Source organism: Solanum lycopersicum, chromosome 3 (assembly GCF_036512215.1).
Source record: "Solanum lycopersicum chromosome 3, SLM_r2.1".
NCBI classification, from domain to species: domain Eukaryota; kingdom Viridiplantae; phylum Streptophyta; class Magnoliopsida; order Solanales; family Solanaceae; genus Solanum; species Solanum lycopersicum.
In genome coordinates this window covers 43,614,127-43,642,004 of record NC_090802.1, presented here as the reverse complement: position 1 = coordinate 43,642,004, position 27,878 = coordinate 43,614,127, and the positions used below count along the sequence as shown (strand labels likewise).

The window sequence follows — 27,878 nt, the reverse complement described above, 5'->3', positions numbered from 1 at the left end:
AACAAGATCTGAGACGTTGCTTGTAGGTAGGATCCATTTAACCTCATAAGGAATTGAAACAGTTTGAGTTTCTGCAGGTGTACTACATATTCTTTTGATTTATTGCATTCACACATGGGATTAGGCACCACAACCTCAAATTCCTCCCACAATTCTTTCAATTTTGAAAAATACACTAACAACGAACTTGTTCCTTGGGTTATAGTGTCAATCTCTTGATGCGGATTGAAAGTTCTTGACCCACCTATTTTGTTAAATCATTCATACATATCCTCCCAAACATTTTTAGCACATGTTTTATACATGATACTTCCAAGAAGACCTTTCTCTATAGAATTCATAAACCATGACAATACCACAAATTCACCCTTTTCCATATACATTCTAATCCTGGAAATTTATCTTTTGGACACGAACCATCTACCAACCCCATTTTGTTTTTTCCTAACAGGGCTACTTTCATCGATCTATGCCACATAGAATAATTTCAGAATCACTTAATTGAAACAAAATAATTTGATTTCAACTTACATCAGATGAATGAAAAATAGTGGATGATTGTAATCAATGGCTGAATTCGAATTTCCACTTTCAGATCCTGAATTTGATTCTGCGTCATGACCAAAAATCACTGTATTTGAGCCATTTGTCATTGCGTTATTTGCTCAATTGTGATCGATCAATCTTACCGGAATTGTTGATTGATTTATTCAATTAGGAATACCAATAGATTGTAGTCTGATACTATGAAGATTTATGAGCAGTGAAGAAGAAGATGAAGAAGAAGAAGAGTAGAGAAAGAACATTTTGTTATTCCAAAAAACATACTCTGATTACATTGTGGAGTTCCTTTTTATAGTAATTGTGATCTCTTGATCACACTTAGTTATTCTAACAGAATTATAACTAATTGTAACTAACTTAACTAATTAATGAAAGTAAGTTAGTTATAGAGAAAAGACATAAAAGCACTACTGAATTTGTTTCGAATTTTTAAAAAGACACCTTAACTTTGCGGACATCCTATTACCCCACAAAAGTATTGAATATCTTTATAAAAGAACCATTATAATTTATTTTCTCGCCACGTGAAGGTCCACTTTTTCTGTCAAAAATTAATTGAAAAGTGTCACGTTTCAATCATTTTCTTTATTAAGTATTTACCTCGTCATGTTCCTCAAAATGGATTAGAATTGCCTAAAATGTGTTGAACTTAATTAATGGCAGATCAAATATCATTAACACAAATTTACCTCATCATCTTCCTCAATGATGCTTTAATAATATTAATTAGGGTTTGGGAAAAAATATTAATCACAAATAGAATCACAAAAAACTATTTATAATATATGCTTTAACAGGAAATATCTCATTAAATTGACACATCTCAAAAAACTTCAAACTAGTAATATCAAGTTCAGATCTTCGTTAACTAATCAAAAGTAGTAACTTTAACATCAAAAAGTAACTAACAATAAGAATAACTGCTCCACCATTTTTCTTAATCTTTCTTCTTTGCGTTTCTGGACACCAAATTAGTTTTCACAATAACAGCCTGTAGGCAAAACACCTTTGCCCAAAAATTTGAAATACCCAAATTGGGTAATCTCAATCAACGGAGCAGTAGCTTTATTGGCAGCAACAGCGTTCTTCACCCCATGAGGAAGGAGAGACCATGGAGTTTTGATATGACAGTAAGACAATAAAATTAAAAGGGGTCAAATAGAGTGAGTGTCACGCGCAACTTTATTGGTGAGAAGTGGGTCAAAACTGATCTATTTACAAAGGTATATAATATTTTTGTGGGGTAATAGAACACTTACAAAGTTGAAGTGTCTTTTTAAAAATTAGGGACAACTTTAATAATGATTTTATGTCTTTTCTCTTAGTTATACTATAACATTGATTTAGGAAACATGTATAAGAACCAGATTCACACATTTGTCTCTAGTTCATTCTTTTCTCATCCTCAGCAGTGTTACGTTCCAATAATCCAATTCATTCTTCTCATTCTCAACACTGTTATGTTCCAATAATCCAAAATATCTCACTATTTTATCTACCTGTTGGTTGAGTTACCGCACACTAAACTTCACCATATCTAAAGACTGCAAATAATCTGGCAGATGCATTGGCGAAGCATGGCAAATCCTGAGCTTACTCTTTAGCTTATAATCTTATCACATATGTATCTCCCCTTCATTTTCTTTCCTATGCAACTAGTACTTAAATAAACAGGATGCCCGTACCCTGTTGTGGTTTCTTTCCTACTATGTGCTCTCGTTTCTATATGTGAAAAATGCATGTTTTAGCAAGAAAAAAAAAAGTCTACCATAGTGCATGTGGGCAATGGACATACACTACGTATTTTGCTTAAAATACTTGATCTTTTCTCTAAATAGGTGAAGTGCATAAATTAATAGTAATATATTTTTTAATAATTATGATTCTCTTATTATTTTCTAAAAATTGATTTCCATCTCAAAATAGCTTTTACATCATAACATTTATACTTATAAAATCATGCTACGATTTCTATTTCAATGAATTTCTTTAATTATATCTGTAATTATTTAAACTATTAATATATTTTTGCAATTATGTTGTTATATTATTTTATTATATTATAAATTTAAATTTAAAGCTTTTAGAGCCTCTAAATAGTAGTGTTCATCGGATAGATTTGGATCGGTTATTGGTCAAAATTAAAATCAAACCAATTTAATTGATTTTTAATTTATCAAATCCATACTAAAATAAATACACAACACATTTATTTGTTTGGTTGTTATCAATTTCAGTTTGATTTGGTTCCGTTATTATCCATACACAAAATCTGAAAAAAATAATTTTTCAAAAGAGGAAAAAGAAAAATATTTCATAAAAAACGAAAAAAATAATTAGAACAACTAACATTACAGAACTTTAGGTCACTAAATTTACCGTGAATATAACTTCAAAATTTACCATTTTATCCTAGAAGCAAGAGACAATGAAATTCCTAATCCATACCAAAAATTGTAATTGAGACTCACATGCATACAATAAATAAGATAAATATTTTGTTCTTGAATGTTTTTTCTTTCGTAGATAAATTATACATAAAATTTGTTGAAAATATATAGAAGGTCCTTAAATTTGTTTAACAGTAATACATTATCATAATCAAATATATTTATATAATTTATTTTCTTCAACTTTTTTTAATAAAACAAAAATCAAACTATACTAAGGATTTTTAAAGAAATCAGACCCAAAATAAAATTAATTTACTAAAACTATTTGAGTTGATTTTTAGACTTGAATAGATTTTAATTTCAATCATAAATACCTCTAAAGTTAGGTGTTACATTGGGCTTTAGACAAAACACCTCATTTTGAAACATTATATTATCTGGTTCAAATTCTCGATTTCTGAAATTATTATTTATTATCCACAAAAAATGCCAAGTAGGAAAATCGTCCACGTGTGGCAAATGTGAACCTACCATCAACTCCATATACATGTCAGTACAAGACCTCTGTTAATTTGTAAGAAAGAAAGAAAGAAAATGGCAGCAAAATCACCAGTTTTGCACTGTACATCATGTGCTTGGGAATTTGGATCCAATTTCAGTCCTATAAAGGGGCTTAATTTTCAGTTAAAAAGTAGAAGAACCAAAGCTGGAAATGGTGTTTGTTTGGTTGTATCTGCTACTGGTAAAAATTCTGGAATTAGCAATGAGTCTGGTGTTGTTAATTGGAGCAGATTTTATCTCAATTTCACTGGATTTCCTTTCCCTCTTGGCCCTTTCCTCAATAGACAAACCATTAGAACTGAGGTAAAATTAGGTTCTTTCATTTTAGATAGTTATAATACATAAACATGTCTTTTTAACTTCAACTTTAATTAAGTATACATTTAAACATATGTAAATTAGACTATTGTACACATATATGTATGTAGGATGTGAATTTCCATAGAAACACTTGTTCAATTTTATACATGTTTAAATGTTTGTGTGTATACATCCTAAATTCAAGTGAAAAATCAGATTTATGCACTATGCATTTTAGATATCATTGTTGAGAATATAATTGGAATAATAAAAGTGTGCTCCTTGTAACAATTCAAATTTTAGATGAAATAGTTACACACTTATTTGAGTAGGCAGAGATTCTATGATCGAATCTAACCACCACCATTATCAAATATAATTTTCTCATGCTTGACCAATCATGTGGCAATGAGACTTGAACTCACGACCATGTTGTGAATTATATGACCAGCATATTAAATATCTTAAGTGTTTTTTTTTTCGTTTTCGACCCGGCGTTCAGTACCCTCATTGGAGTCCGACCAAATTTGAATTTATGTCGGAAATCCTGCATTGGGAGGTAAAACGCTCCCTAACAAAGGCGACTCCGTACCCAAGGAGACTCGAATTCGAAATGCTTGGTAATTAAGGATGAAGGAGCACGTACCATTCTACCACAACCCTCGTTGGTGTGTTTATGTAATGTTAAATCTGCGACAGTGAATATGGTAATTAAGTCTTGAATTTATTTAAACATTATTTATGAGTAAGAAACTTTAATATCTTGAACAACAACAACAAATATATATATATAATGTACTCCCAAAAAGTGGGGTCTAGGGAGGGGTAAAATATATGCATACCTTACCACTACCGTGGACTTCAGCAAGCAACTTTTTCTTGTTTTTACAATTGTTAGCTTGTAAATTGGGTAATTGTTGGATATAGCTCAATGTTACATGTAACTAGAATTCAGAGAGTGAGCGCTCCTGTATTTTGCTACTAACAGTATTATATCATTAGTATCTCAGGCTGTGAAAGATACCATATGGTTATTTGAGCAAGAGCAAGCACTCGGATTCAGCAGTGTTTCAACAAACATCAGAATGACCGTCATCAAACTTAAATCTGGTGAATTGTGGGTTCATGCTCCAATTGCTCCAACCAAAGAGTGTATTCAGGTAACTCAGAAGACATCATTCATAGTTAATCATCATGTTTTCATTAAATAATATTGGATCCATTCGAATTTCCTATGTATATAAATGAGCTTAAAGGGAGCAACAAAGACAAGTAAGATCAATTCATATACCCAACCCCAATTTGCTGGCTTAGTTATTAATTGCTGTTTTTCAAGGATTAAAATGATATTATGAGTTTAAGTAGTGTCTACTATTAGTAACACTTGGTTGTACTCATGCATATTCTTATTGTTCAAATATTGATGTTTACAACTGTGTCATGTGTGCAGCTCGTGAAAGAGTTAGGATGTCCTGTGAAATATATTGTCCTACCTACATTTGCATATGAGCACAAAATATTTGTTGGTCCATTTTCGAGAAAGTTCCCAAAGGCTCAAGTATGGGTGGCACCAAGGCAATGGAGTTGGCCTTTAAACCTGCCTCTTGAGTTTTTTGGGATTTTCCGTGCAAAAACACTGAAAGATGCAGATATGTCAACACCATGGGCTGATGATATTGAGCAAAAGGTTTTGAGCTCTCCCGAAGTTGGTATGTAATAATATAATAGATTCTCTCTAGTTTGATCACTGTATTTTTTTCACTTAACTGTGAAGTAGTTGTATCTTGTGTTTCAAATCTGATAGAAACATTTTCCTATTGGTTTAAGGAATTGGACCATATGTTGAGGTGGCATTCTATCATAAAAAGTCGAGGACACTGCTTGTGACAGATGCTGTAATATTTGTCCCAACTACACCACCTGACTGCATTAGTAAGGAGTCCTTATTAGCATCTGCAAAAAATGGTTTGGCTGTTAAATTACTTAGTAAAGGAAAAGAGGTTCCAGAAGAAGCTGTCATTGACAATAAAATCAATAGACAGAAAGGTTAGTCCTCGTAGCTGATGAACCGTTGCTTCTCAAAACAAAATCTTTATTTCTTTGCATTTGTTTTTCAGGATGGGAGAGGATGGTTCTTCAGATTCTGTTTCTAGGTCCATCAAACCTTCTGGAGCCAAATGCTAGCTTTGCTCAGATGTCACAAAAGCTAATTGTTTCACCAATTGTAAAAACATTGGTTTTTAGCAAAGTTCCTGAAAAGGTAAAGTCACCTTTTACTTCTTCCATTTTGCATTATATGTCGGTGTTTGGCTAGTCAAAAAGAAGGGAAGATTTTTATCACCTACAAAAATACCATTAGAACTTGTGTTCTTTAAACATGTCAATGGATTGTCATAAAAACATAAAATAGATATTTTAAGATTAAAGAATTTTCAAATATAGGAAGGGAAGGTGTTACTCTTTTTTTAACAGGTTAAAAGCGGAAGAGTATCATGTAATAGAATAGAGGGAGTATTACAGTATATCTTGGTTAATCAAGCAACAATGTGCTAATATCTGGAAGAACCAAACCAACCACTCATAGAGTCGAGAAATAACTCTCTTTTTTGCTATCTCAAGACTATCTTTTAGTTTACATCACTAATCAGAATAGTAACATAGTGCATTGATCAGTTTCACTGGTGATGAGAAATGGATGGGAACATTTAAGAAAAAATGAGATCAGATGTTTATAAGTTCCTTCCAAGTGGACCAACACCCAAAGAATTAAAGGAGAAGGGCTGCGAGGTACACAAAGCTCACATTTTCTCTATATGCACATACATATTAACAGATAATTTAGGATCAAATGGCACCATTTCTCATGGTATCCTTTTCTTGTTGGAAAAAATGTTTGATTTTGAGCCTTTTCCCTTTATTCCAAAGAAATATTCTTGTTTATTCCTTCAAAACTTCAGGTTAGAGACTGGATTGACAATATTGTTCGAGATTGGAAATTCAAGAGAATTATCCCTGCTCATTTTGCTGCTCCAATAAACACAAGCAGCTCGGATTTGTTAGCAGCCTTTGGGTTTCTTGACGATCTCTTGGGTGAGCGCTATGTGACTCGGCCTTCTCTCTCGCTTTTCTTCACATCACTCTTAGGAAAGGCTGCTAGCTATTTTCCTCCAGATGACATGAGGACCCTATCATCCCTGGATCACTTCTTAGTGTCTGTGGGAGCAGTGAAAAAAACTGTCTCGGGTCGCAAAAGATGACATGATTACCAATGTATACTTATTACTAGTACTGGAAATTAAATGATTTAGCAAAGGATTTTACACTCACAGAAATTGTAAACATAGATTAATAGTAAGCAAAAGAACATATATATTGAGTTTGAAGCCCCAGTATAACGCCGTTAACTAGTAATACATCTTAATCTAAATGAAAAATTGCAAAACCCATTGCAGTTTTTGAGATAACATAATGCCAAGATAATAAGCTAAAAACTGCATGAGTAACTATATAATACATCCCAATTTATATTCTGAAACAATTGTTGAAGTCAATTGCCCAAAAGACACAAGATACTGCAGCTGAGCTGCAGCTCAAATATTCTGCTGGTTATTATCTTCATCACCAGTTGCATCTTCGAAGTCCAAGCCTACAATCGTCATCTTGCCAATGTTAACTGCAAGAATGTGGCAGACAAGATCAGGCGGCTAGAAAGAAATTACTTCCATGTGTCAGTAAGACAAGTTTAGCATCCAATTTCGCAAATAAAACAACATCGGTACATGGTTAATTGTCTGTGTCCCTTTTCGATTGAGGAAAGATGGCGTAAGTAGCGTCTGGATGTAATCTGGTCAAACTAACTTAAGTAGCGTGTGGATGTTATCTGGTCAAACTAACTTCCTGAGCACAAAGAAAGTTGCCTGGATGACATTTCCTGATTCTTAATCAAAACCAACGCTGCAAAACCTTCATATCTACTTAGAAGTCCATGGGACTTTATGCTGACGGTCTTGATTTAGCAGGAGGCAGCAATAAGTAAATTTGTCAAAAGATGCCAAAGGATCAGGAAGAGCTGAAGGAAAGATGGATATAAGTTTTGGACATACAACTCAAGGGCAGTAGCACTTTTATGATATCAAGAAAAGAATAACTGTGACATTAAGAGATGTTAATCCGTGGAATGGCAGTTGAATGCGTCTTCCATTCTTACATGCTGCATATCCATTATGTTGCTCTGACTTTTCAAAAATACTGTCAGGTGTTAAACCAAGGAAGCAAGCTGATATAACCACACATGAGTTAGGCTTAACTAAGTTTGTTAGGAGGCAGTTAAAAGTTAGTTAGGCAGTTAAACTAACTGCTAAGAGAATCTTCTAGATGAGCTACTGTAAAGTGTGTGTATAAATAGTCCATATCATGTAACTTGTATGCCAAGATAAATTCAATGAGAATTTAGATTTCTTCAGATTCTTCTTCCTCTATATTGTTCTTCTTCCTCAGTTTAAAAACTTAGGAATTCTTCATTTATGAAAGTTAACATGGTATCAGAGGTATGATCAGAGAGTGTAGTAGTCAAGATTAGCCTCATATTCAGGTTCATAAGAAGATCGAGATCATGGAAATGGAAGTTGCAGTTCCTACAGCAAATATATCGATTCCAGGCAGATCTTGATTGATCACACACGTCGTCTGTATCTGCAACCAAACGATACTCCAGGTAGCTCACTTATCTCAATTCAACTTACTGGATTTGAGATTATGCACTTTGGAGTAGATCTATGCGATTAGGATTGTTGGGAAAAAACAAATTAGGCTTTGTTTATGGCAGACACACTAGAGACGAATTTGATACTTCACTACACGATCAGTGGGAGAAGGTGAATGCAGTGGTTCTGTCATGGATTATGAATGCTGTAAAATATGAGCTACTGAGCAGTATCATCTATGCATCAAATGCTCATAAGGTTTGGATAGATTTGCAGGAGAGATTTGATATTGTGAATGGTTCGAGAGTGTTCTATCTCCACAGAGAGATTACTACACTCACACAAGGCAGTCAGTCTGCGTTTGATTATTTCTAGGATGAGTTTGATGTACTCATGCCATGTCCTGGGTGTAATTGTCCTGAGTCTCGAAATTATCCTCAACATTATGGATATCAAAGGCTGCTACATTTTCTCATGGGCTTCAATGAGACGTATGCCCAGTGTTGGAGTCAAATCCTGATGTTAACACCTCTTCCAACACCGAACAAGGCCTACTCATTGGTGATAAATCACAAAAGTCAAAGATTTATTGCCATGACTTCTTCAGTAAGTAAGATATCTGAGGTGTTGGAAGGTACTGCCTTCTTCAGTCACAAGGGAAGTCGGTCTAACTAGAATGGAGGAGGTATCAACTCTGGCAGGACATTCTCAGGAGGAGTTTCTAGTTCAGGATGTAATCACAATGGGTACACTAAGGAGCAGTGTTACAAGCTCATTGGATATCCTTCTTATTGGCCTAAGATCAGAAAAAAAGGATCATCTCAGTTTGCAAACCAAGTAGGCAACTATGTCAATTCTGATTGTGAGTTAGAGAGCTCAAGTTCTTATGATAGAACAAATGCAAATCCAGGTGCTCAAAGTTTTACTTCAACCAATAATGTAGATATTAGTTGGATAGTAGACACAAGAGCTTCCAATCACATGACCTCTAATCCCGAGATGTTACATACATGTCATAAATTTCATAGTAAGATGACAATAAGGTTCATCTTCCTACTGGACAGGCAGTACCAGTAGCTTATACAGGGAGCTCTAAAGTATTCAATGATAATCGTATCTCCAATGTCCTACTGTTACTAGATTTTAAATTTAACCTATTATCAGTCTCAAGGTTAACCAGGAAATTACAATGTTCTGCAGCATTTTTTCCTGATTTCTGCATATTTCAGGATCTCTCCAATGGCATGGTAAAGGGGATTGGTAGAGAAGAGCAAGGTTTGTACATCTTAAAGGGCAAGTCAGTGGACTCAGCTCTATGTGGTCTCACAACTAGATGTGTCAATACTCCTAATAAACCTACTGAGTCCAGCATTCTTTGGTACAGAAGGTTGGGTCATGCTCCATTATATGTCACCAGAAAGCATGAACATCTTAGACATTTACAGCATTCACATCACATGTGTATTGTATGCCCTTTGGCAAAACATACTAAACTTCCTTTCCCTATTATAAGTAGCTATTCTAAGTCTGCTTGAGTTGTTGCATTGTGATATCTGGGGTCCCTATAGAATCCTCGTCATGATAGCAAAAGATGTTTTGTCACCATAGTAGATGATCACACAAGGTACACCTGGTTGTTTCTAATTCAGTTCAAGTCTGAGGTCATTGTTGTACTGAGAAATTTCCTTACTAGAATAAAGAATTTGTTTTCAACTTCTGTTAAATACTAAGAACTGATAATGGATGTGAATTCTTAAGTACTGAATTTCAGTCTCGTATGTATGATCTTGGCATTTAACATTAGAGTTCCTATGTCTACACCCCACAGCAAAATGGGGTGGTAGAAAGGAAACACATAACTATCCTAGATGTAGCCAGGTCTCATAGATTCCAAGCTACTTTATCATTAAAGTTTTAAGGCGAGTGTGTTATGACTGTTGTTTTGAACTTCTGAACTTCCCTTCCAAGCTTTTAAAATCCAAAACTCCTTTTGAACTTCTGTATAGTCATCCTCCTTCTCTATCTCATCTTAGAGTTCTTGGCTTTTTGACCTATGCCTCACCTACAACATCATATGATAAATTTAATGTTAGAGTTGTTCGAGGGGTGTTCATGGGTTACTCATCTACTCAAAAGGGATATAAAATCTATGATCTTCATTTCAAGTCCTTTGTTGTGAGCAAAAATGTAATATTTCATGAGTTAGTTTTACATGAAAAATCTTTTGGCTCTTTTCTTTTTCCTGTCCTTGATTTGTCCTGCCTTGACTCAAATACTCCTGTCCAGTCTCCAAATTTCAATGTTGCTGATCCTACTTTCCTTCTCCATCTCTCAGATTTGTCTAGTCCTCCGCTCCACTCCCTCAATCCCCATCACCACCTCCTGTTGCTCTCAAAAATCCACCCGTCAGACATCCTCCTACATGGATGACTGACTTTGTTGTCTCAAATCAATGTGCTTATCCTCTTTCCTCCTCTGTCACATATTCAAATCTATCCAAGTCATATCTACATGCCCTGTCTGCTTACTCTTCTATTACAAAACCCGTCTCTTTTCAACAAGCTTCTAAATATCTAGCCAAGGTTCATGCTATTAAATTGGAAGTTACAGCCTTAGAATCCAATCACATGTAGTCCTATTGGTTGCAGGTGGATATATAAGGTTAAAAAAGTACAAAGCTTCTGGGGAAGTTGAAAGATATAAGGCTATATGTGTTAGGATTCTAGAGAAGGATCGAGTCACAGGACGATGAACAGGAAAATCTAAATCAATTGACTTCGACTTTCCCTTGCCTTTGTTTGAATACCTAGATCGACCAATTTTTGTATATTACTTCAGCTCAATGAAGAGAAACTGAAACCTTAGAGTTCAATGGAAGAGAGAACTCCAATATCTTGCTTTTTACTAAAATATGACTTAATAATTTATTTCTCAAAAGCCCCTTTAAATAGGAGACTTATTACATTGATAGAAAATCTAATTCTACTGAAAGTAGGAAACCTAAATCCTATTCCAAACTAAATACTATAACTTAACCTAATTCTTAAAAAATATGAAATATAAACTCTATTCTAGAATAATAAATAGAGCTGCTAAATAAATAAGTAAATACTTAAATTAACTTCCAACGCATCCACAACATTACCCCCTCTTAATTGAAAGAGCTTGTCCTCAAGCTCGAATTTTCACGGCAATCATCCGGAACTTCTAGAATATTGTCTGCTGAATCATCCAATTCCAGCCAAAAAAGTTGTTTGCACTGGTGACCGGCTGAATATAGTTCGTCACAATTATAGCATAATCCTTTAGCTCTTCTCTCCGCCATTTCTGCATGAGATAATTGCTTGACCAAAAGGGTCTGGTCACGGGTTTTGGTATTAAATGAATCGACTGAACACGTAGTAAATTTTGCCAAGTTCACTGTGTTGCCAAGACTTGTCTAGGACTGCTGCCCTTTTTGCAGTTGTTGTTTTTGCTCTAAAGCCCTTGCTACACTCATAGCCATTGATAAGTAAGGTGGTTTGAGTAATTGCACGTCCAATTTGATTGAATCATCTAACCTTGCCATATATATTCCCACGTGCAAGTGTTCTGGAATAAGCTCATCAGCCTTAGCCAAATTTTCTTGAAACTGACGTTGATAAATTTCAACTCTACTAGTTTGTCGAACCGTGACCAGTTCACCCACCGGGTTGCTTCTTTCAGGAGGTCCAAATCGCTGGAAACATCATATCTGAAAATCTTCCCAACTCATTTGGCCCTTCGCTCGTTTAAGCTAATAATACCATAATTGTGCTTCTCCTAACAAGTGAAACCCAGCGACTCCAACCTTTTTTGCATCTGCTATATGTTAATTTTCAAAAAATTGTTCACAACGATGTGCCCAAATTAATGGGTCGTTAGTGCCATCATAAGTAGAAAAATCCATCCTTGCATACCTTGGTATTGTCGAATTGGAATTTCCACTACTTTGATGATCTTGATCAGTCGGATGAATATGCAGCGTATTGCCTCTAGGAGCCAAATTAGTTGATCTACTTGTTGTCGGAGCACTACTGGACTCTATCCCCTGAACTGTAAGTTTTGTAGAGACAATTCCCAAGCTAGCTAATTGTTCTTGAATAGCTTGGGACAATTCTTTCAACGAGATGTTTCATTGTTGTAAGTTTAGAGTCCATTAGTGTTTCTATCATCACACGTTCTTCTGAAACCTGGAATTGATCTCATCGTCCATTGTGTTAGGCTCTGATACCAAATTGTTAGGATTCTTAGAGAAGGATCAAGTCACAGGACGATGAACAGGAAAATGTGAATCAATTGACTTTGACTTTCCCTTGCCTTTGTTTTAATTCCTAGATCGACCTGATTTTTGTATATTACTTCCCTTCATTGAAGGGAGACTCAAACCTTAGAGTTCAATGAAAGAGAGAACTCTGATCTCTTGCTTTTACTGAAATATGACTTAATAATTTATTCCTCAAAAGCCCATTTAAATAGGAGTCTTATTACATTAATAGAAAATCTAATTCTCATGAAAGTAGGAGACTTAAATCCTATTTCAAACTAATAATTATAACTTAACTTAATCCTTATAGAACTATGAAATATAAACTCTATTCTAGAATAATAAATAAAGCTACTAAATAAATAATTAAATACTTAATTCAACTTCCAACGCATCCACAACACTATGTTGGTCGCCAAGGGTTATAGTCAACAAGCTGGGTTGGATTACTTTGAGACTTTTTCTCTGGTTGCCAAAATGGTGACTATCAGATCCCTGATTGCTCTTGCAGCCTCAAATGTGTGGTAGGTTTATCTACTAGATGGATGTGCATAATGTTTTTCTGAATGGTAACTTGCTAGAGGAAGTATATATGACTATTCCTGAAGGGTTTGCTAGACATGGGGAGTTCCACAAGGTTTGCAAACTTCATAAGTCACTATATGGGTCGAAGAAAGCTCCGCGACAATGGAACAAAAAATTGACTGATGCTCTTGTTCATATGGGGTTTAGACGGAGTCATTATGATTACTCTTTGTTCATCAATAGGTCAGGAGAAGAGTTGGTAATTATTCTGGTATGTAGATAATCTATTAGTAACTGGAAACAATCAGGCCTTGATAAACAAAGCAAGAGAAGATTTACAACACAACTTTAAGATGAAAGACCTTGGAGAACTTAAGTTCTTTTTGGGAATTGAAGTAGCTAGATCAAATGAGGGAATTGTGATGTGTCAGAGAAAATATGCATTAGAGTTGGTGGCTGAAACTGGAATGAGTGGAGCAAAACCAGCAAGTTTACCACTTGAGATCAATCAAAAGCTAATTTCTTTAGAATATGATAAACATGTACCAAGTACAACTTGTATGAGTGATGAGGCACTAGAAAATCCTGCAACATATCAAAGATTGGTGAGAAGACTTTTGTATTTGACTATGATCAGACCTGACATTGCCATTGTAGAACAGGTCTTGAGTCAATATATGCATTGTCCAAAAAATTCTCACATGGAAGCTCCCCTAAGAGTAGTGAGATACATCAAAGGTATACCAGGAATGGAACTGTTGATGCCTGCTCTTGATGCCTGCTGGAACTACAGACCAACTCATGGCCTATTGTGATTCAGACTAGGGAACATGCATGGAAACCAGAAGATCTGTCACAGGGTATCTAGTTAAGCTTGGTGGAGCAGTAATTTCCTGAAAATCCAAGAAGCAAGAAACTGTGTCTAGATCTCAGCTGAGGCTGAGTTCAGAAGTATGACAACCTGGACTGCAGAACTTACCTAGTTGGTAGGACTGTTCAATGAACAGGGAGTTCAAGTTCAACAACTTATAACCTTAAGGTGTGACAGCAAGGAAGCAATTCAAATAGCTGCAAACCCCATATTTCATGAAAGAACTAAACATATTGACATTGATTGTCACTTTGTATGATCAGCCAAGGGATGATTAAAACTGATCATGTATTTACCGAAGAACAACGGGCAGATGTGCTCACTAAAGGACTAGGAAAAGCTGAACATGAATACTTGCTAAGAAAGCTAGGTCTAAAAGATATATTCAAGTCATCAGCTTAAGGAAGAGTGTTAAACCATGGAAGCAGGCTGATATAACCACACATGTGGTAGGCTTAACTAAGTTTGTTAGAAGGCAGTTAAAAGTTAGTTAGGCATCTAAACTAACTGCTAAGAGAATCTTCTAGATGAGCTACTGTAAAGCATGTGTATATATAGTCCATATCATGTAACTTGAATGCGAAGATGAATTCAATGAGAATTCAGATTTCTTCAAAGGCAGTTTTCAAGTTGTTCTTAACCCAGGCACATTTCCGTTCCCAATAATCTCCATGAAAAGACTATCATGATCCCCGTGTCCAAATATGTTCTCGTAGGGCCGGAAGGAGCGCACGCCAAGTTAGATAGAGCAAAGGGAGGTCCTGTCAAGTCGGTCCACTAACGCCTTCTTCCTTTATATTGTTCTTCTTCCTCTGTTCAAGAACTTAGGAATTCTTCATTAATGAAAGTTAACATCAGGTATGTGTCAGATCCTCTAAAGGTTATGTATTTTTGAAGGATCCGGCACGAATGATGGGTTAATTGAGGTAAACATTTGAAAAGCCTCTTTCCCTTCGTTGAGTTCAGCTTATCTGGAAATAAAAAGTGCAGTTGGTACAATTTAAACAGCCGCGGGAGCAACAACATAGAAACACACCGAAGTCATGAAATCCACTAGTCCAAAATTTGTTTGATATCCATATAAGATTATTAGAGAAAGCAAACATCATAATCAGGGAAACATTACTATTGGAAAGAGATTTTCATAAATGTTAAATGATGGCAATAGGGTAACATACCAACAGCATCTGTCCCAGCTAATTTGGGCATGAATTTGTTGATATGGTCCTCAGCTTCTTTACCTCCTTTCAGTGTCTCACACTCGAAAGAAACAAGAATCTTGTGCTTTTGTTCCTTCTCGTCAAGCATATTGACAACATCATCATCCCATCTTGTGGCAAAACCAATTAGGAACATGTTAGGGAGAGAATCCTTAAACTCGTATAACCGGTATTTTTGCCATATGTTTGACCATCATTTTCAAGTAAGTAAATATGCTTCTTCAGATTAAAGCAAAAAAGATATTCAATCTGTTTTGGTACAGAGAAACCATAGAAGAACTTTAGAAGTTGGATGCAATAGATAGTCAGGAAAACCTCATAATTTTTCATACAAGTATGAAACCGTTGAGATTAAATTAAGAAGTTCCATTTTGTAATCACTCTTCAAAGTAATTTTAAGACTACTCCTCACTCACCCATGGGCATGTTGAACATTCTGAATCCTAGCAGCATCATGTCCTCTGCACTCCACAATAACATCCCTTTCTCTTTTTCTCTGTGATAAATTACAAGAAACTCTCTAAGCTAACAAGTCATGACAAGAGTTAATTTCTCAGAAAATTGGAAATGTTGAGTGAAAATAGAACTTCTTACATTGTAGTCAATGATTGTAAGTTTCACCAAACGGTAATCCTCACCCCTACTGCATTCCCTTTCACAAACCATCTCTTCCAACAAGGACAAATAGAGCAGCAAGTTAATTCCAGAAAAGGAAAAAATGCAAAAAATTAGTAGTAACTTTTTACCAGTTCCATGTATGCCATAACAGATAGAATGAGGAAGGTGAATAAAGTGACCGGAAATACACCCGTTATCCATTAGTGCTACTGAAGCAACGCCTTCCATAACTTTTCCTTCCATTTCTTTTTCAGCTGCGGGTCTTCAAAAATTTGTTATTACATATAGAATGACATCTGCATATATATATATATATATATATATATATATATATAAAGAAACATCTTACCCAGTACTACTGATGCTACTGTGAGAGAACTGATGCTACTGTGAGAGATGGCGACAAGTGCGGCTAGCCGGAGCGGTGGAACGAAGGCTTTCCGTGGGCCTTAGCGGGAGCGGTGGAACAAAGGCTTTTCGTGGGCGAACAAAGGCTTTTGGTTGATAAAGGGGACCATATAACAGTGCCAAACTTACCTAAATTACCATTTTAATGCGTAATACATTAAACAATTTTCATAAATTATTAATACAAGTTTATCCATCATACTTTAATATAATGTTTCAATCTCTTATCAAACAAGCATAATATATTTTAAAATAGTTATATAAATTATTAATACAAGTTTATCGATCATACTTTAATATAATGTGTCAATCTCTTATCAAACAAGCATAATATATTTTAAAATATTTATATAAATTATTAATACAAGTTTATCGATCATACTTTAATATAATGTGTCAATCTCTTATCAAACAAGCATAGTATATTTTAAAAATAGTTATAACATATATATATATATATATACTAATTTAGTATCAAGCTAAACGAAATTATCAACTTTAATGATACTAATACAATATATGATACTGATTTATTATTAGTTAAGTAAAATTAATATTAATGATATCAATACAATATATAATATTAATTTAGTATTAGTTAAGTGGAAATTATCAACCTTGAATTGGAGGGTATGAATTGTAGTTATTTATGAGAGCATGAGTACTTCAAGAAATACATTGGTTTTGGGCATAAAATTGTAATTATTTTAAATTTTTTCACTCATTTATGTAGTTTCCCCTTTATTAAAAGGTATTCATCCAAGTAATTTTTTCTATAATAGTTGTGTCATGATTCAGACCGTCATGATTGGAACTCACAATAACCCTCCAGTGGGAGAGTCATTACTACAACTCAAACTAAACAACTAAATCAAAAACTAAGGCATTTAAAAATACGAAAGCAGGTTCAAATGTCAAGAAAAGGAAACATGGAGTTTCCATAAATTTCATCAAAAGTCTAACAACCAAATACAGAAATAATGTCTAGAACCTGAAAGTTAATGTAGCAAAACTCTATCAAGGATCATAAGTTTAAGAAGATGGTTACAACCCAAATTAAATAACTATTAAAACTAAAGTACTAATCTAAATTCGAATAAGATGGACAGAGCAAAAGGAGAACTCATCGCAACCTGGAAGAACTGGCTCACATAAATTCGATTGATCACTTATCTTGTAGATGAGATCTGTCGGTAGTTGTCTAAAGATATTCTGCACTCAACAAAGAAAGAGAAAGTGCAGCATTAGTACACAATCACAGTGTATTGGTAGGATCACACGACTATCCCAATAATGAAACATATATATGTCATTACAACATAATAAACATGTGTACACTGAACATATACAATATTAATTATCACTTACGAATAACGTAAAATTTCACAATATCAAGATATACAAATATGCCAACACATTGGTCCTTTCACGGTACCCATATCCAAAATGTTAGTGTATCGGTACGTGGTATCCGATCCAAGTTAGTGTGCCAGACGTGACACCCAATGCCATATATGCGTCAAAACGTGACACCTGATCCAAATTAGTGTGTCGGAATGTAACACCCGACCCATTTCAAGAAGCCACAATCACAATCACAATGTACATTCTCATATTCATACAATCAAGTCATGATTCATGACATACAATTATTTATTCATCACTTACAATTAGTGTGATCAATAATGCAACATTTGCATACATGCATGCATTATAATGAAGAAATTATAAATACATATCGCACCAACATGAAATCACAACCATCACCTACCTCGAACAAAGCTTAAATCCCATAAACTTGGTTCTTTCCTTTCTAGATTCTTTCGACTTGTTCTTAGCCTACAAACAATCAATATAACACGAAGATCAATAAATAAGATCTAATTACCCAAATTATAATCAATAATATCCATCCTAGGTCAAACTCTTGATCCCCATGCCCATATTAGGGTTTTTTTCCACCATAAATCCCATATCAAAATCCTCCTCCATCAATAATTACCCAACAAACTACGTTCTACGGATCGAAAAATGGTTTTCAGGAATTAAAAGCTTACACTTGGTGCTAGAAGAGGTGGAAAACCTTCAAAAAATACCCATGGGTCGTTTCTTAGCTCTCAAGGTCAAGAATTGCAGAATAAAAATTTTGAGATTTATTTCCGAATTAAGTTGCGTGTGTCCCTCCATAATGGTCCTCAACCCAGTATAGCGGCCCCACCCTGGCTGAAAAATCTTGCCTTAGAGGCTCGCATGGAAACAGTGAGCGAATTAAAGATTTAAACCCTCATTTCACAACACACCATTTTCCCATGACACTCAGAAAATATCCGTTCACACTAAAATCGATTTCAGGAGTTCTACTCGTCTGAATTCAATTTTGTAAAGTCATACGAATTCTTTAACGTCTTAACTATCTACTCATGTGATCATATTCATAATTATATCTCCCATTCGTTACCAGTTTTCTGTGGACCTTACTGACTCCGAGTTCGTTTAAATGTGGGATAGGTTAAAAAATTTGAAGATACTACCAAAAAAAAATTGTCCAAATTTTTTTTCTATTGGCTTTTCTATAATAATCAGAATCGGTCCTTACAAATTTCCCGTATTTACGGCCCAAACGAACATTCAACATAGCCAATCATACCTTACTTTTACATTATTAAGTTATAGTACTTAATTATTTGGGGGGGGGGGGGACAACACAAATTCCACCTTTAAATTGTTCTATTTATGTGAAATTGCCCTTTCCCATAATCATATATTATTATAAGCATGAACCTCTTAACCCCAAAGTTAATTTACCATTTTAACCCTACAATATCATTTATATATTAATTTAGTAAATATATTAGTTAAACCTATTAACCCTATATTAGTTAAACCTATTAGTATTGATTATTATAAATTTAATTTCCTAACAGCCCTAATTTAATTTTTCAGAAACGGCCATCTGCTCCATTTCTCTTCTGACGGTTATGAAGTTTCATCATCTTCTTCCAAAACCTTTTCATCTACTCTCATCATCTGTATAAATGTCTCAAATCACATGTTATTGTCCATTAAATTGTTTCTCTTTTTTGTGTCTGGATGATATACAGGTAAATATTTTTGGATGAGGAACTTAGCTATTCTTTATCATCAGCTCTGCCCTTTGATATGGAACTTTTTGCCTGCAGGGATTTGTTGACAGAGAAACTACTCTTATTGGAACATTGACAGTCCGTGAATTCCTCTACTACTCAGCATTGCTTCAGCTTCCTGGTTTTCTTTGTCACAAAAGAAGTTTGGTGGACACCGCTGCATGAAAGGTCTTCGAAGTGGCGAGAGAAGGCGTGTCAGTATACAGGTAAATATTTTTGGTGCTCTGTTTTTGTTGCCTAATAGTTACAGTCAATTTTTGATGTTAATGCTTTGGTTTTACTCTGTTTTGCTGCTAATTGCAAATATATGTACACCCTTAGCCTGGGGATAATCTGAAGGTAACTTTTGATGAACATGAAGTATCATGTTGGGAAAGTCTGTTTGTTGCACAAAGGAACGTGGATTGGACTATCTATATCATTTTCTGTAATTTAAAGGTGAAAAAGGAAAAGCAAAAATCTACAGAGAAAAATAACGGGCACCTGCTACATAAACTGCATAGGCGTATGGATATACATATTATTTGAAAAACAAAGTGCTGACCTGATTCACAATGGTTGAGTTTGATTGCGTACTTGTAAGTTGTAATTAATGTCTCTCTGAAGCAGGTTGTTGCGCGTTCAAAATAATTGAACTTTGTGCTGCAACAGATTTGAGAGTCGGTTGACTTTGAGAAACAATACTAACTAAATGGGCCCCAAATAGAGCCATTATAATTAGTCAGAACTTCTATGTCAAAATAATTGGGCAGTTCTAGCCCTATTCTGGCCACAGTTCCTTTTCGGGAAGAAGCAATTATTTTTTGGGCATTTACACAACTGAATTGGTAGAATCTCTTCTCTATTGTAGTATTAGCATTTAATATTGGAGGATGATAGTCCTTACCTTTTCCAGCGTTGATCTATCACATTAAGCTGATGCTCAAGTTTCTCAACCGTCCAAATCAAATGCAGCACATCAAGATCTAGACTTGTTGTGCCAGAAAGTGCTCTTGCTGAAAGAGAGACTTTCACTCCCTGTATGGAAAAACTACATCCATCCATATTACTAGCAGTGCTCAAGATTGGTGAATCAAGCTTCCAATGATTTAACAAACAAAAGCACAGCTAAACATGGCAGAACTAAGAAGTAGAGAAGACCTCTGGATAACCAGAGTTTTAGGTCCCAAACATAAAGGAGAAACAATAACAACCAACAATTACGGAATGGGAATCAATAAAGCTTGTTGGACATCCATATACAATTTCTTGATTGCTATAGGTATACAAGTTTGTTAAAATAGTTTAGTGATCTATTACTTCAATGCACTGTACTAAGAGCCGTTTGGATTGACATAAAAAAGTAGATTTTAAGTCAGAAATAATGTCAAACTTCAATGACTTTTAAGTCAAAAAATAAAAAGTAGGGGGAGGCTTCTTTGAGTAGAGAAAAATGTACACCACTACTAAACCGAGTGGAGGAAGTCCTTGCAGTTATTGCTGATGCAGAAGCCTCAAAGGAGGTTGACATTTCATTATGTGAAGTTGTGCTTGGCCTAATCCAAAATTGACAAGTTACAGATGACTTTATTTACCTTTGAACTGGTTTGACAACTCTAAACTTATCCCTGATTTAATGGCAGGTTGCTGAATCCATTCGAATTGTTTAGATCCAAGGTAATTTCCTACTCTGCAACTTGAAAGTAAATAACACGAATTTGCGTAAGATTGTACATGTTTCACTTACTAAAGAAGTGAAGAATAAAGGCAATAAAATTTACAAGAGTTATGATTTGCTTGCTGATCCTGCTTCAGACGTTAAGCAGACATGCAAAAATAAACATGTAATGTGAACAGATCAAGTCAAGAGACACAAAAATGAGTTGGACGCCTGTTACCCCCCGTAATTGACCCCTAAGCTCGGGGGAATCAGAAACTATTGTATCTTTTCTAAAACAGCACTGTCCCTTGATTTCCACAATAATGTTTGCTTATGAAACCTTTTTTCACTTGGTTCTGGTCTCTTTCTGATTGCATTACAAAGGGGAACAAAAAGAAAAGCCCTAGGATGAGTCATCGAATTTCTTAGCCTGGAGAAAACTATCAGATAGAAAGCCAATGAGCTAATGATGACTAGCATTTTCTGGATGCCCTATAAATCAGTCTGTTCCAGGTAACCCCTGTGGTGTTAGATCAGAAAAGTGACCACATCCAGTTCCGATTTTCAACTAAATATTGCAAAAAGCCGCAAACTTTTCACCCAAAATCAAATAAGTTGAATCATTTCAAGAAAATTAATCAATCTTGCTATACATAATGAATTCTTAGATGAGAACAAAAGGGGTTACCTGGAACAGAATGATAGCCACGAGCATAGTATTCAGAAGGTTCAAGTACTGATCCAGGTGGAGGAACTGGCAGAGGAAAACCAAGTACTGGTTGAGGAGGTGGTATACAATGGTATGGCATGCTTTAGGATTTGGAAGCACTTTATTAATAACTCCATTTATCATCTTACATAGGGAAATATATTTTTTCATTTGATAAGATACTTTGCCTTGATTTGTAGAAACTAAATTTTGCACGTCTTCTTTAGTCTACATCTTAGGATATTGTAAAAATGGAAATTGGAGTCAGTTACTCCCTTTGATTTTGAAAAGCATGACATGCAAACAGATTGTCCACCAAGGACTTTTCCGTTTTGAATTCTATACGTTTGCAATATTTCCGTTATAGTAACTTGTTACATTTTTATTGATTTACTTCTATTTGAATCTATGTTTATCATCTCTTCATGTTCTAATAATGTTAGCAGGTTTCTTGCTATTGGAAACACAAGAATAGGTATTATTTCTCCACCCTCAAACTTGCTTCAATTAATGTGATATTTATACTATTGTTAGTTGAAGTTGCTCGGTTTAAAATTTTAAAAAGAAAAATAGTTTATGTTTTGTGAATATTACATTCTTGATCATCTTTATTATTATACCAAAAGAACACTAATTATATAAAAACAAATAGCATTTACGTCACAAATATATATTGTATTAGTACATCCTAGATACTACAACAATACAATGACAAGTCTAGAAGAGCTCGAGAACCAGTGCCTACCAATTAGCAAGTTGAAGAAATATGCAACAGAATGGGTTATTAAAGTCTTAGTCATTCGTCGGAGTTTAACAAAAGAGTATAAAAATACAAATGGTGAAGGTATTCGTTGGCAACTGATATTAGTCGATGAAGAGGTAACTCTATTATAATATTTTGTTATATACATTATTTAATATGTTAACTTCTTTTGGAATTCTAATAATAATGCTCCTAACCACAGGGTACAAAAATACAAACCACTCTTTTCAACAAAGATGTTCATGCATGGAATAAGTCTTTTCAACTTAATCAAAGTTACTACATTATAAGTGGAAAATTAAATCGACCTAAACCAAACTTCTTATCCGTACATAAGGAGCTCGAACTAGCATTTATGAACAACACCGAGGTCGTTGAGGACAAAAGTCATTTTAAGACTGATCAATTTTCAAATGGATTTATTACATTTGATGAAGCTGAAAAAATCACTAATGGAAGTTTGTTTGGTAAATTTCACAAAATGTTTATTGTTTGTTCCATACATTAAGAAAATAGGGTTTTTAACACATTATTTTGTATAGATGTGGTGTGTATTTTACTCACAGTAAAAGCACTAACTGGAGAAGGACGAAGCATTAGACGCGAAGTAATCGTTACAAACGAAAGGTAACATATACTTTTTATGCATCCTACATATAAATATTTTACGTTAATAAACATTTATCATAAAAAAAATTGTACTTGTATATGTATGATCGAAAAGTCATGACTTTATGGGGAGACTTTGCTGAAATCGAAGGTCAAATGTTACAAAGCCTTGAAAGTGAAAAACCAGTTCTTGCCTTTTGTGATGTAAAATCATCAATTTATCAAGGTATACATCTCCACACTTGATATATTTGAGTCAATTTTCAAAGTACATAAAAGTATCACTGAATTAATTACTCCTGTTGAAATAGGGGATTTTGTCCTTTCCACAACTCCTGTTAGTAGTTTGCTTATAAATCCACAATTTGAAAAAGCGAACAATCTCCAAAAATGGTAAGTAATACATGTTTCATCACACTTATTTAGAGGCTACCCACATGCTACATCATTAATATTTTTTATTCATTTCTTAAAAATTTCAGGAATGACAACATGAAGGCAGAAAAGGTTGACATAAGTCTAATGCCAAGCAGACTGATGCAAACTGCCCGTCAAGTGAAAATTAGTAATATTTTAAATGGTTCACTTGCCATTGTGAAGGTACTTTCCTATACACACTCATCTTTTACTCCAATTATATATTACAAATGTAATTACGTGATTTACTAAATTTATGTATAGGACATGTACTATAAGTTTAATGCTACGGTTACTGACATTGACAGTAACACCGACCCATGATATCCTGGTTGCAACAAATGCTACAAGCGAGTTACTGTTATAAATAGTGTTGCAACTTGTACCTACTGTAGAGCTGAAGATGTTGATTATGAGGCGAGGTAAACTACACAAACAACCAAGAACAAATATTGCTTACTCCAGATGCATGAAAAAAAATTATTAACTAATGAGCTTACTATGTCGCTATCAAATAATTAGCACCACACTGATTAAAACATCCAATTTAATTTAGATATCGATTAAAGATTGATGTCACTGCTGAGGATCAATTTCTAAGCATTACAATGTTTGATGCTGCAAAATACTATTTTGGTTGTAACGTAAAAGAGTATGTTCTCTCTCCATCTGAAAAGGTAAATCACTTACTCTATGAAATATTGGCCTGTATAAATAACTTTACCCTATTTCAATTGTAAGGCTAATATATACGTTTTCATATTCCACAGAAAGAACAATCACCATACTATCACAAGATGGTATTGAGTAAAGGGAAAGAATTCAGTATACTTGTTAAGATTGATCGTAAATTCCCAGATGTTGACACAAACATGAATGTGATAGCTATGGAGATACATGAGGTTTCCAAAAAATTACCACCAGATCAAACCAAGGTTAAAATTCCAATTACAAAACAAAGAAGCAAGAGGACGAAGATACTAAGTGATGATGAAAAAATGAAAGGAATAGTTGCAGGCATACCTCATATTGAAAAAGATATTGCAGCAGTTGAAACTGACATTGAAAATCCACACAAAAAAAATACATGCAAGAGGACTAACAACATTAAGCAAGTCATTGCAGATGATAATCCACAGAAATTGAGGATACATGAGGTAGAAAAACATATTGTACTAGATGAAAGTGACGACGAAGCCCCACTAATTCAACTACAAAGAAAAAGGACCAGGAAAGTTAAAGGAAAAAACATCATGCCCTATCCGATGGAAAAGAAGATCAAAGAGGAAAAAAATAATATATAATTGATTTTAAATTTCCTTATTTTTATCTACCATTATCTCCCTAATATTTAAAAACAACTTACATTTTTTCACCAAGCAACTTCACCTAACATCGCTTTTATTTTTAGCTTACTTTCCTACATCCATGAATTTTGTTAACTGTTTCACTAAACATTCAATGTATGCAATTTATTACTTCAAAACAGATCAACAACAATCTTCTGCTGCAATGTATATCCTCATACATAAAAAAAGGTTTGCATACATCCTACCTTATAATAGATGTTTTTTCTTATATATGTCAAATATGTGACTACAATTGCCATTAATGATTCTGTTATGTTTTAGATCAATGCTAAATTACATATACTAAATAGGAAGAGATAAGAGAAGTGTCACACCAACAATCCAAATTTTATCACCATCAAATCAACAATGACACATAACCAACATCAAGGTAAATCTAATATGTTAAGTACTTATCACAACTCAAAATTAAATTTAACCCTTCTATTCACTTCACTTCACATGTGATACAAATATAACCACTCCTTTCATGCCAAATCAAGCAGGTGATAAAGGAAAAAACACTCCTTCTTCCAGTAAAACTCATCAGCATGACAACAATATAAAAAAAAGTTCAACCAACACAGGTAAGAACTTACATAATCATGTAAAATCCAACATACATGAGTACTTAGTACAATGCAAACATATTCTCATACACATACAAAAATATTACATCCTTTGTCTAAATGTATCAAAAAATGTTCCCTTTACAGAGAAAAGTCAATTACAAAGCGCATTGCAAAGAGTGGATAAGTATATATTAGCAACCCAAACAGTATCACATCTCGAAGATGAACATCCACGTTTGAAAAAGCAGCGTAAAATCAATTGGCTATTTAGAGCATTATCTCAAGAGTCTGAAGTTAGAGGTACATCGGAAAACCCTATTCATATCTTACATAACTTGAACGTTCAATAATATCAAATTACATTTCTAACATATCTCTAAAAATATTTCTATATATAGGAATTGTTGCTTATAAATTATCTTTATCATATCTGCACGTGCTGAAAGCCGTCCCAAAATGTATTTATTGTGCTGCAAAAAGATTGGAACATGAACCTCCAGCATTCTGTTGTGCAAGCGGATATATCAAATTGGCAAACACTGAAGCACCAACAGAACTATATGAAATGTTTGTGGCATCTACTCCAGACGCGGTAGAGTTTCGCAAAAATATTCATGCATATAATAGTATCTTTGCTTTTACATCTTTTGGTGTTAACCTGGATAAGGAACTAGCATCTGCAAAAAAAGGAGTATACACATTCAGGGCACAAGGTCAAATTTATCACGATCTACCATCGTTGCTACCACGTGATAACAATCCATGTTACTTCCAACTATACTTCTTTGATACAGACAACGAATTGACGAACAGGCTATCGAAGGTGAATGAAGGAATTCTTTCAGACCATATTGCAACAAAAATCAAACAGGTAATGGAGAGTAACCCATATGCACAAATATTTTGCCAATTAAAAAACCAAACAAGTTTCCACAATTTTCAACTTCGTATTGCTGCAAATGCCTCTTTGGATCAACGAGTGTACAACAGACCCTCGGTAAGTCAAGTAGCAGCAATTTGGATCAATGGAAACAATCCAAATATACCTTTTGATCGAGAAATAATTGTTCATGAGCACTCGGGGTACAAATATAGAGTAAAAAACTATTTTGGTTGTTATGACCCTCTTCAATATCCTTTGTTATTCCCAAGAGGTGAAGGTGGATGGCATCAAGGAATAAGAAAACAAAGCAAAAGACTGCCTCACAGAAGAAGTGCTCACTCACCACCTATACTCAATGATATTCCAACATTCATATCAGCTGATGCAATATTAGCCAACGAGGATCAAGGTAAAATATATTAGGGAAAATACCCAAGTACCCCCTCAACCTATACCCGAAATCCCAGAGACACACTTATATTATACTAAGGTCCTATTACCCCACTGAACTTATTTTATATGTAATTTTCTACCCCTTTTTAGCCTACGTGGCACTAGTTTGAAAAAAAAAGTCAATCATCGTTGGGCCCACAAGATAGTGCCACGTAAGCTAAAAAGGGGTAGAAAATTACATATAAAATAAGTTCAGGGGGGTAATAGGACCTTAGTATAGTATAAGTGTGTCTCTGGGATTTCGGGCATAGGTTGAGGGGGTACTTGGACATTATCCCAATATATTACATTACGGCCTCTTATAGCAAAAATATAGTCATGTTCTTCACAAGTTAGCAATTGATAAAAAACACATATACTATATAAAAGAATACTACCAAAGGCGTACAAAATACAATTATAAGAAAATACATTTTCTACTATACCAATATGATAACCAACATAAAATAAAAATAGTGTTAATATGATTCCTTTCACTTGTAGAAGTCCGCCGTGAGACAAAGGGAAATGTTTCTTGCAGAGAGTACTATTGTTATAAGCTACAACTACGAGAAACAGAGAGGTCAGTATTACTACTATGTGGAAGATTACTACAACAATTTATGGTTGACATGTACATAAAATTGGAAACCACAAGGCTAGAATATTTCAGAAAGGAACAATCAAATTTTAGAAGAGAGGTTTATCAAGGTATTGTTGATACTGTCAGCTCGGCAGAATGCAGGGGAGATAGGATTGGGCAAAGAATACTACTTCCATCATCTTTTATTGGGGGGCCACGAGATATGAAAAAACACTATATGGATGCAATGGCTTTGGTACAGCATTTTGGTAGACCAGATCTGTTTATAACAATGACGTGCAATCCTGACTGGATTGAAATCCAACAAGAA

At 34.5% G+C, this 27,878-nt stretch overlaps 4 protein-coding genes across 12 annotated transcripts; 3 read left to right on the top strand and 1 right to left on the bottom strand.

Annotated features, from left to right (window-relative positions):
• The first annotated feature begins 3,353 nt into the window (after positions 1 to 3,353).
• Positions 3,354 to 22,509, top strand: LOC101263285 (uncharacterized). 4 transcript variants are annotated; one of them, XR_740274.4, is made up of 7 exons: positions 3,467 to 3,821; positions 4,829 to 4,978; positions 5,269 to 5,527; positions 5,646 to 5,864; positions 5,936 to 6,078; positions 6,492 to 6,605; positions 6,776 to 7,201. XR_740274.4 is itself a non-coding variant. In XM_069294969.1 (7 exons), exons 1-6 carry the CDS (start codon positions 3,552 to 3,554, stop codon positions 19,754 to 19,756), a joined length of 1,170 nt encoding a protein of 389 aa, XP_069151070.1. In that variant the 5' UTR covers positions 3,467 to 3,551; the 3' UTR covers positions 19,757 to 19,797; positions 22,386 to 22,509. The 4 variants fall into 4 exon arrangements, 3 of the variants coding, with proteins under 3 accessions (XP_004234292.1, XP_069151070.1, XP_069151069.1); XM_069294969.1 differs by lacking the exons at positions 6,492 to 6,605; positions 6,776 to 7,201 and adding exons at positions 19,628 to 19,797; positions 22,386 to 22,509; XM_004234244.5 differs by lacking the exon at positions 6,492 to 6,605 and having other exon boundaries at positions 3,354 to 3,821.
• Positions 7,164 to 16,625, bottom strand: LOC101244840 (uncharacterized). Of its 2 annotated transcripts, none has more exons than XM_010319218.3 (6): positions 16,390 to 16,625; positions 16,169 to 16,294; positions 16,017 to 16,090; positions 15,839 to 15,918; positions 15,381 to 15,532; positions 7,164 to 7,491 (listed from the first exon to the last, which is right to left on the bottom strand). In XM_010319218.3, exons 2-6 carry the CDS (start codon positions 16,281 to 16,283, stop codon positions 7,409 to 7,411), a joined length of 504 nt encoding a protein of 167 aa, XP_010317520.3. In that variant the 5' UTR covers positions 16,284 to 16,294; positions 16,390 to 16,625; the 3' UTR covers positions 7,164 to 7,408. The 2 variants fall into 2 exon arrangements, with proteins under 2 accessions (XP_010317520.3, XP_069151072.1); XM_069294971.1 differs by having other exon boundaries at positions 16,169 to 16,302; positions 16,390 to 16,607.
• Positions 22,510 to 22,621: 112 nt separating the features above from the next.
• LOC138347227 (replication protein A 70 kDa DNA-binding subunit B-like) lies at positions 22,622 to 25,241 on the top strand. 5 transcript variants are annotated; one of them, XR_011219991.1, is made up of 9 exons: positions 22,622 to 22,818; positions 22,905 to 23,169; positions 23,245 to 23,329; positions 23,427 to 23,537; positions 23,623 to 23,704; positions 23,794 to 23,911; positions 24,037 to 24,150; positions 24,285 to 24,405; positions 24,499 to 25,241. XR_011219991.1 is itself a non-coding variant. In XM_069294972.1 (6 exons), the coding sequence occupies exons 3-6, from the start codon at positions 23,429 to 23,431 to the stop codon at positions 24,050 to 24,052; spliced, it is 369 nt and encodes a 122-aa protein (XP_069151073.1). In that variant the 5' UTR covers positions 23,035 to 23,169; positions 23,245 to 23,329; positions 23,427 to 23,428; the 3' UTR covers positions 24,053 to 24,199. The 5 variants fall into 5 exon arrangements, 2 of the variants coding, with proteins under 2 accessions (XP_069151073.1, XP_069151074.1); XR_011219989.1 differs by having other exon boundaries at positions 23,993 to 24,150; XM_069294972.1 differs by lacking the exons at positions 22,622 to 22,818; positions 24,285 to 24,405; positions 24,499 to 25,241 and having other exon boundaries at positions 23,035 to 23,169; positions 23,993 to 24,199.
• On the top strand, positions 25,161 to 27,634 carry LOC138337011 (uncharacterized). Its single transcript, XM_069294970.1, has 5 exons — positions 25,161 to 25,266; positions 25,360 to 25,468; positions 25,584 to 25,664; positions 25,794 to 25,949; positions 26,048 to 27,634. Exons 2-5 carry the CDS (start codon positions 25,447 to 25,449, stop codon positions 26,953 to 26,955), a joined length of 1,167 nt encoding a protein of 388 aa, XP_069151071.1. The 5' UTR covers positions 25,161 to 25,266; positions 25,360 to 25,446; the 3' UTR covers positions 26,956 to 27,634.
• Positions 27,635 to 27,878: the final 244 nt, after the last annotated feature.

What these genes read in the sequence shown, in the direction of transcription:
- LOC101263285 (XM_069294968.1), top strand. Translation starts at nt 3,552, where the DNA reads ATGGCAGCAAAATCACCAGTTTTGCACTGTACATCATGTGCTTGGGAA. An exon ending in TAAAATCAATAGACAGAAAG is followed by an intron (nt 5,865 to 5,935) that starts GTTAGTCCTCGT and finishes TTTGTTTTTCAG; the next exon opens with GATGGGAGAGGATGGTTCTT. An exon ending in TTAGCAAAGTTCCTGAAAAG is followed by an intron (nt 6,079 to 9,750) that starts GTAAAGTCACCT and finishes TGCATATTTCAG; the next exon opens with GATCTCTCCAATGGCATGGT.
- LOC101244840 (XM_010319218.3), bottom strand. Translation starts at nt 16,283, where the DNA reads ATGGAAGGAAAAGTTATGGAAGGCGTTGCTTCAGTAGCACTAATGGAT. An exon ending in AATGTTCAACATGCCCATGG is followed by an intron (nt 15,533 to 15,838) that starts GTGAGTGAGGAG and finishes TTTTGCCACAAG; the next exon opens with ATGGGATGATGATGTTGTCA. An exon ending in AGCTGGGACAGATGCTGTTG is followed by an intron (nt 7,492 to 15,380) that starts GTATGTTACCCT and finishes ACATTCTTGCAG; the next exon opens with TTAACATTGGCAAGATGACG.
- LOC138347227 (XM_069294972.1), top strand. Translation starts at nt 23,429, where the DNA reads ATGACTTTATGGGGAGACTTTGCTGAAATCGAAGGTCAAATGTTACAA. An exon ending in GCGAACAATCTCCAAAAATG is followed by an intron (nt 23,705 to 23,793) that starts GTAAGTAATACA and finishes TAAAAATTTCAG; the next exon opens with GAATGACAACATGAAGGCAG. An exon ending in GTTCACTTGCCATTGTGAAG is followed by an intron (nt 23,912 to 23,992) that starts GTACTTTCCTAT and finishes ATTTATGTATAG; the next exon opens with GACATGTACTATAAGTTTAA.
- LOC138337011 (XM_069294970.1), top strand. Translation starts at nt 25,447, where the DNA reads ATGACACATAACCAACATCAAG. An exon ending in GACACATAACCAACATCAAG is followed by an intron (nt 25,469 to 25,583) that starts GTAAATCTAATA and finishes CAAATCAAGCAG; the next exon opens with GTGATAAAGGAAAAAACACT. An exon ending in TCAAGAGTCTGAAGTTAGAG is followed by an intron (nt 25,950 to 26,047) that starts GTACATCGGAAA and finishes TTCTATATATAG; the next exon opens with GAATTGTTGCTTATAAATTA.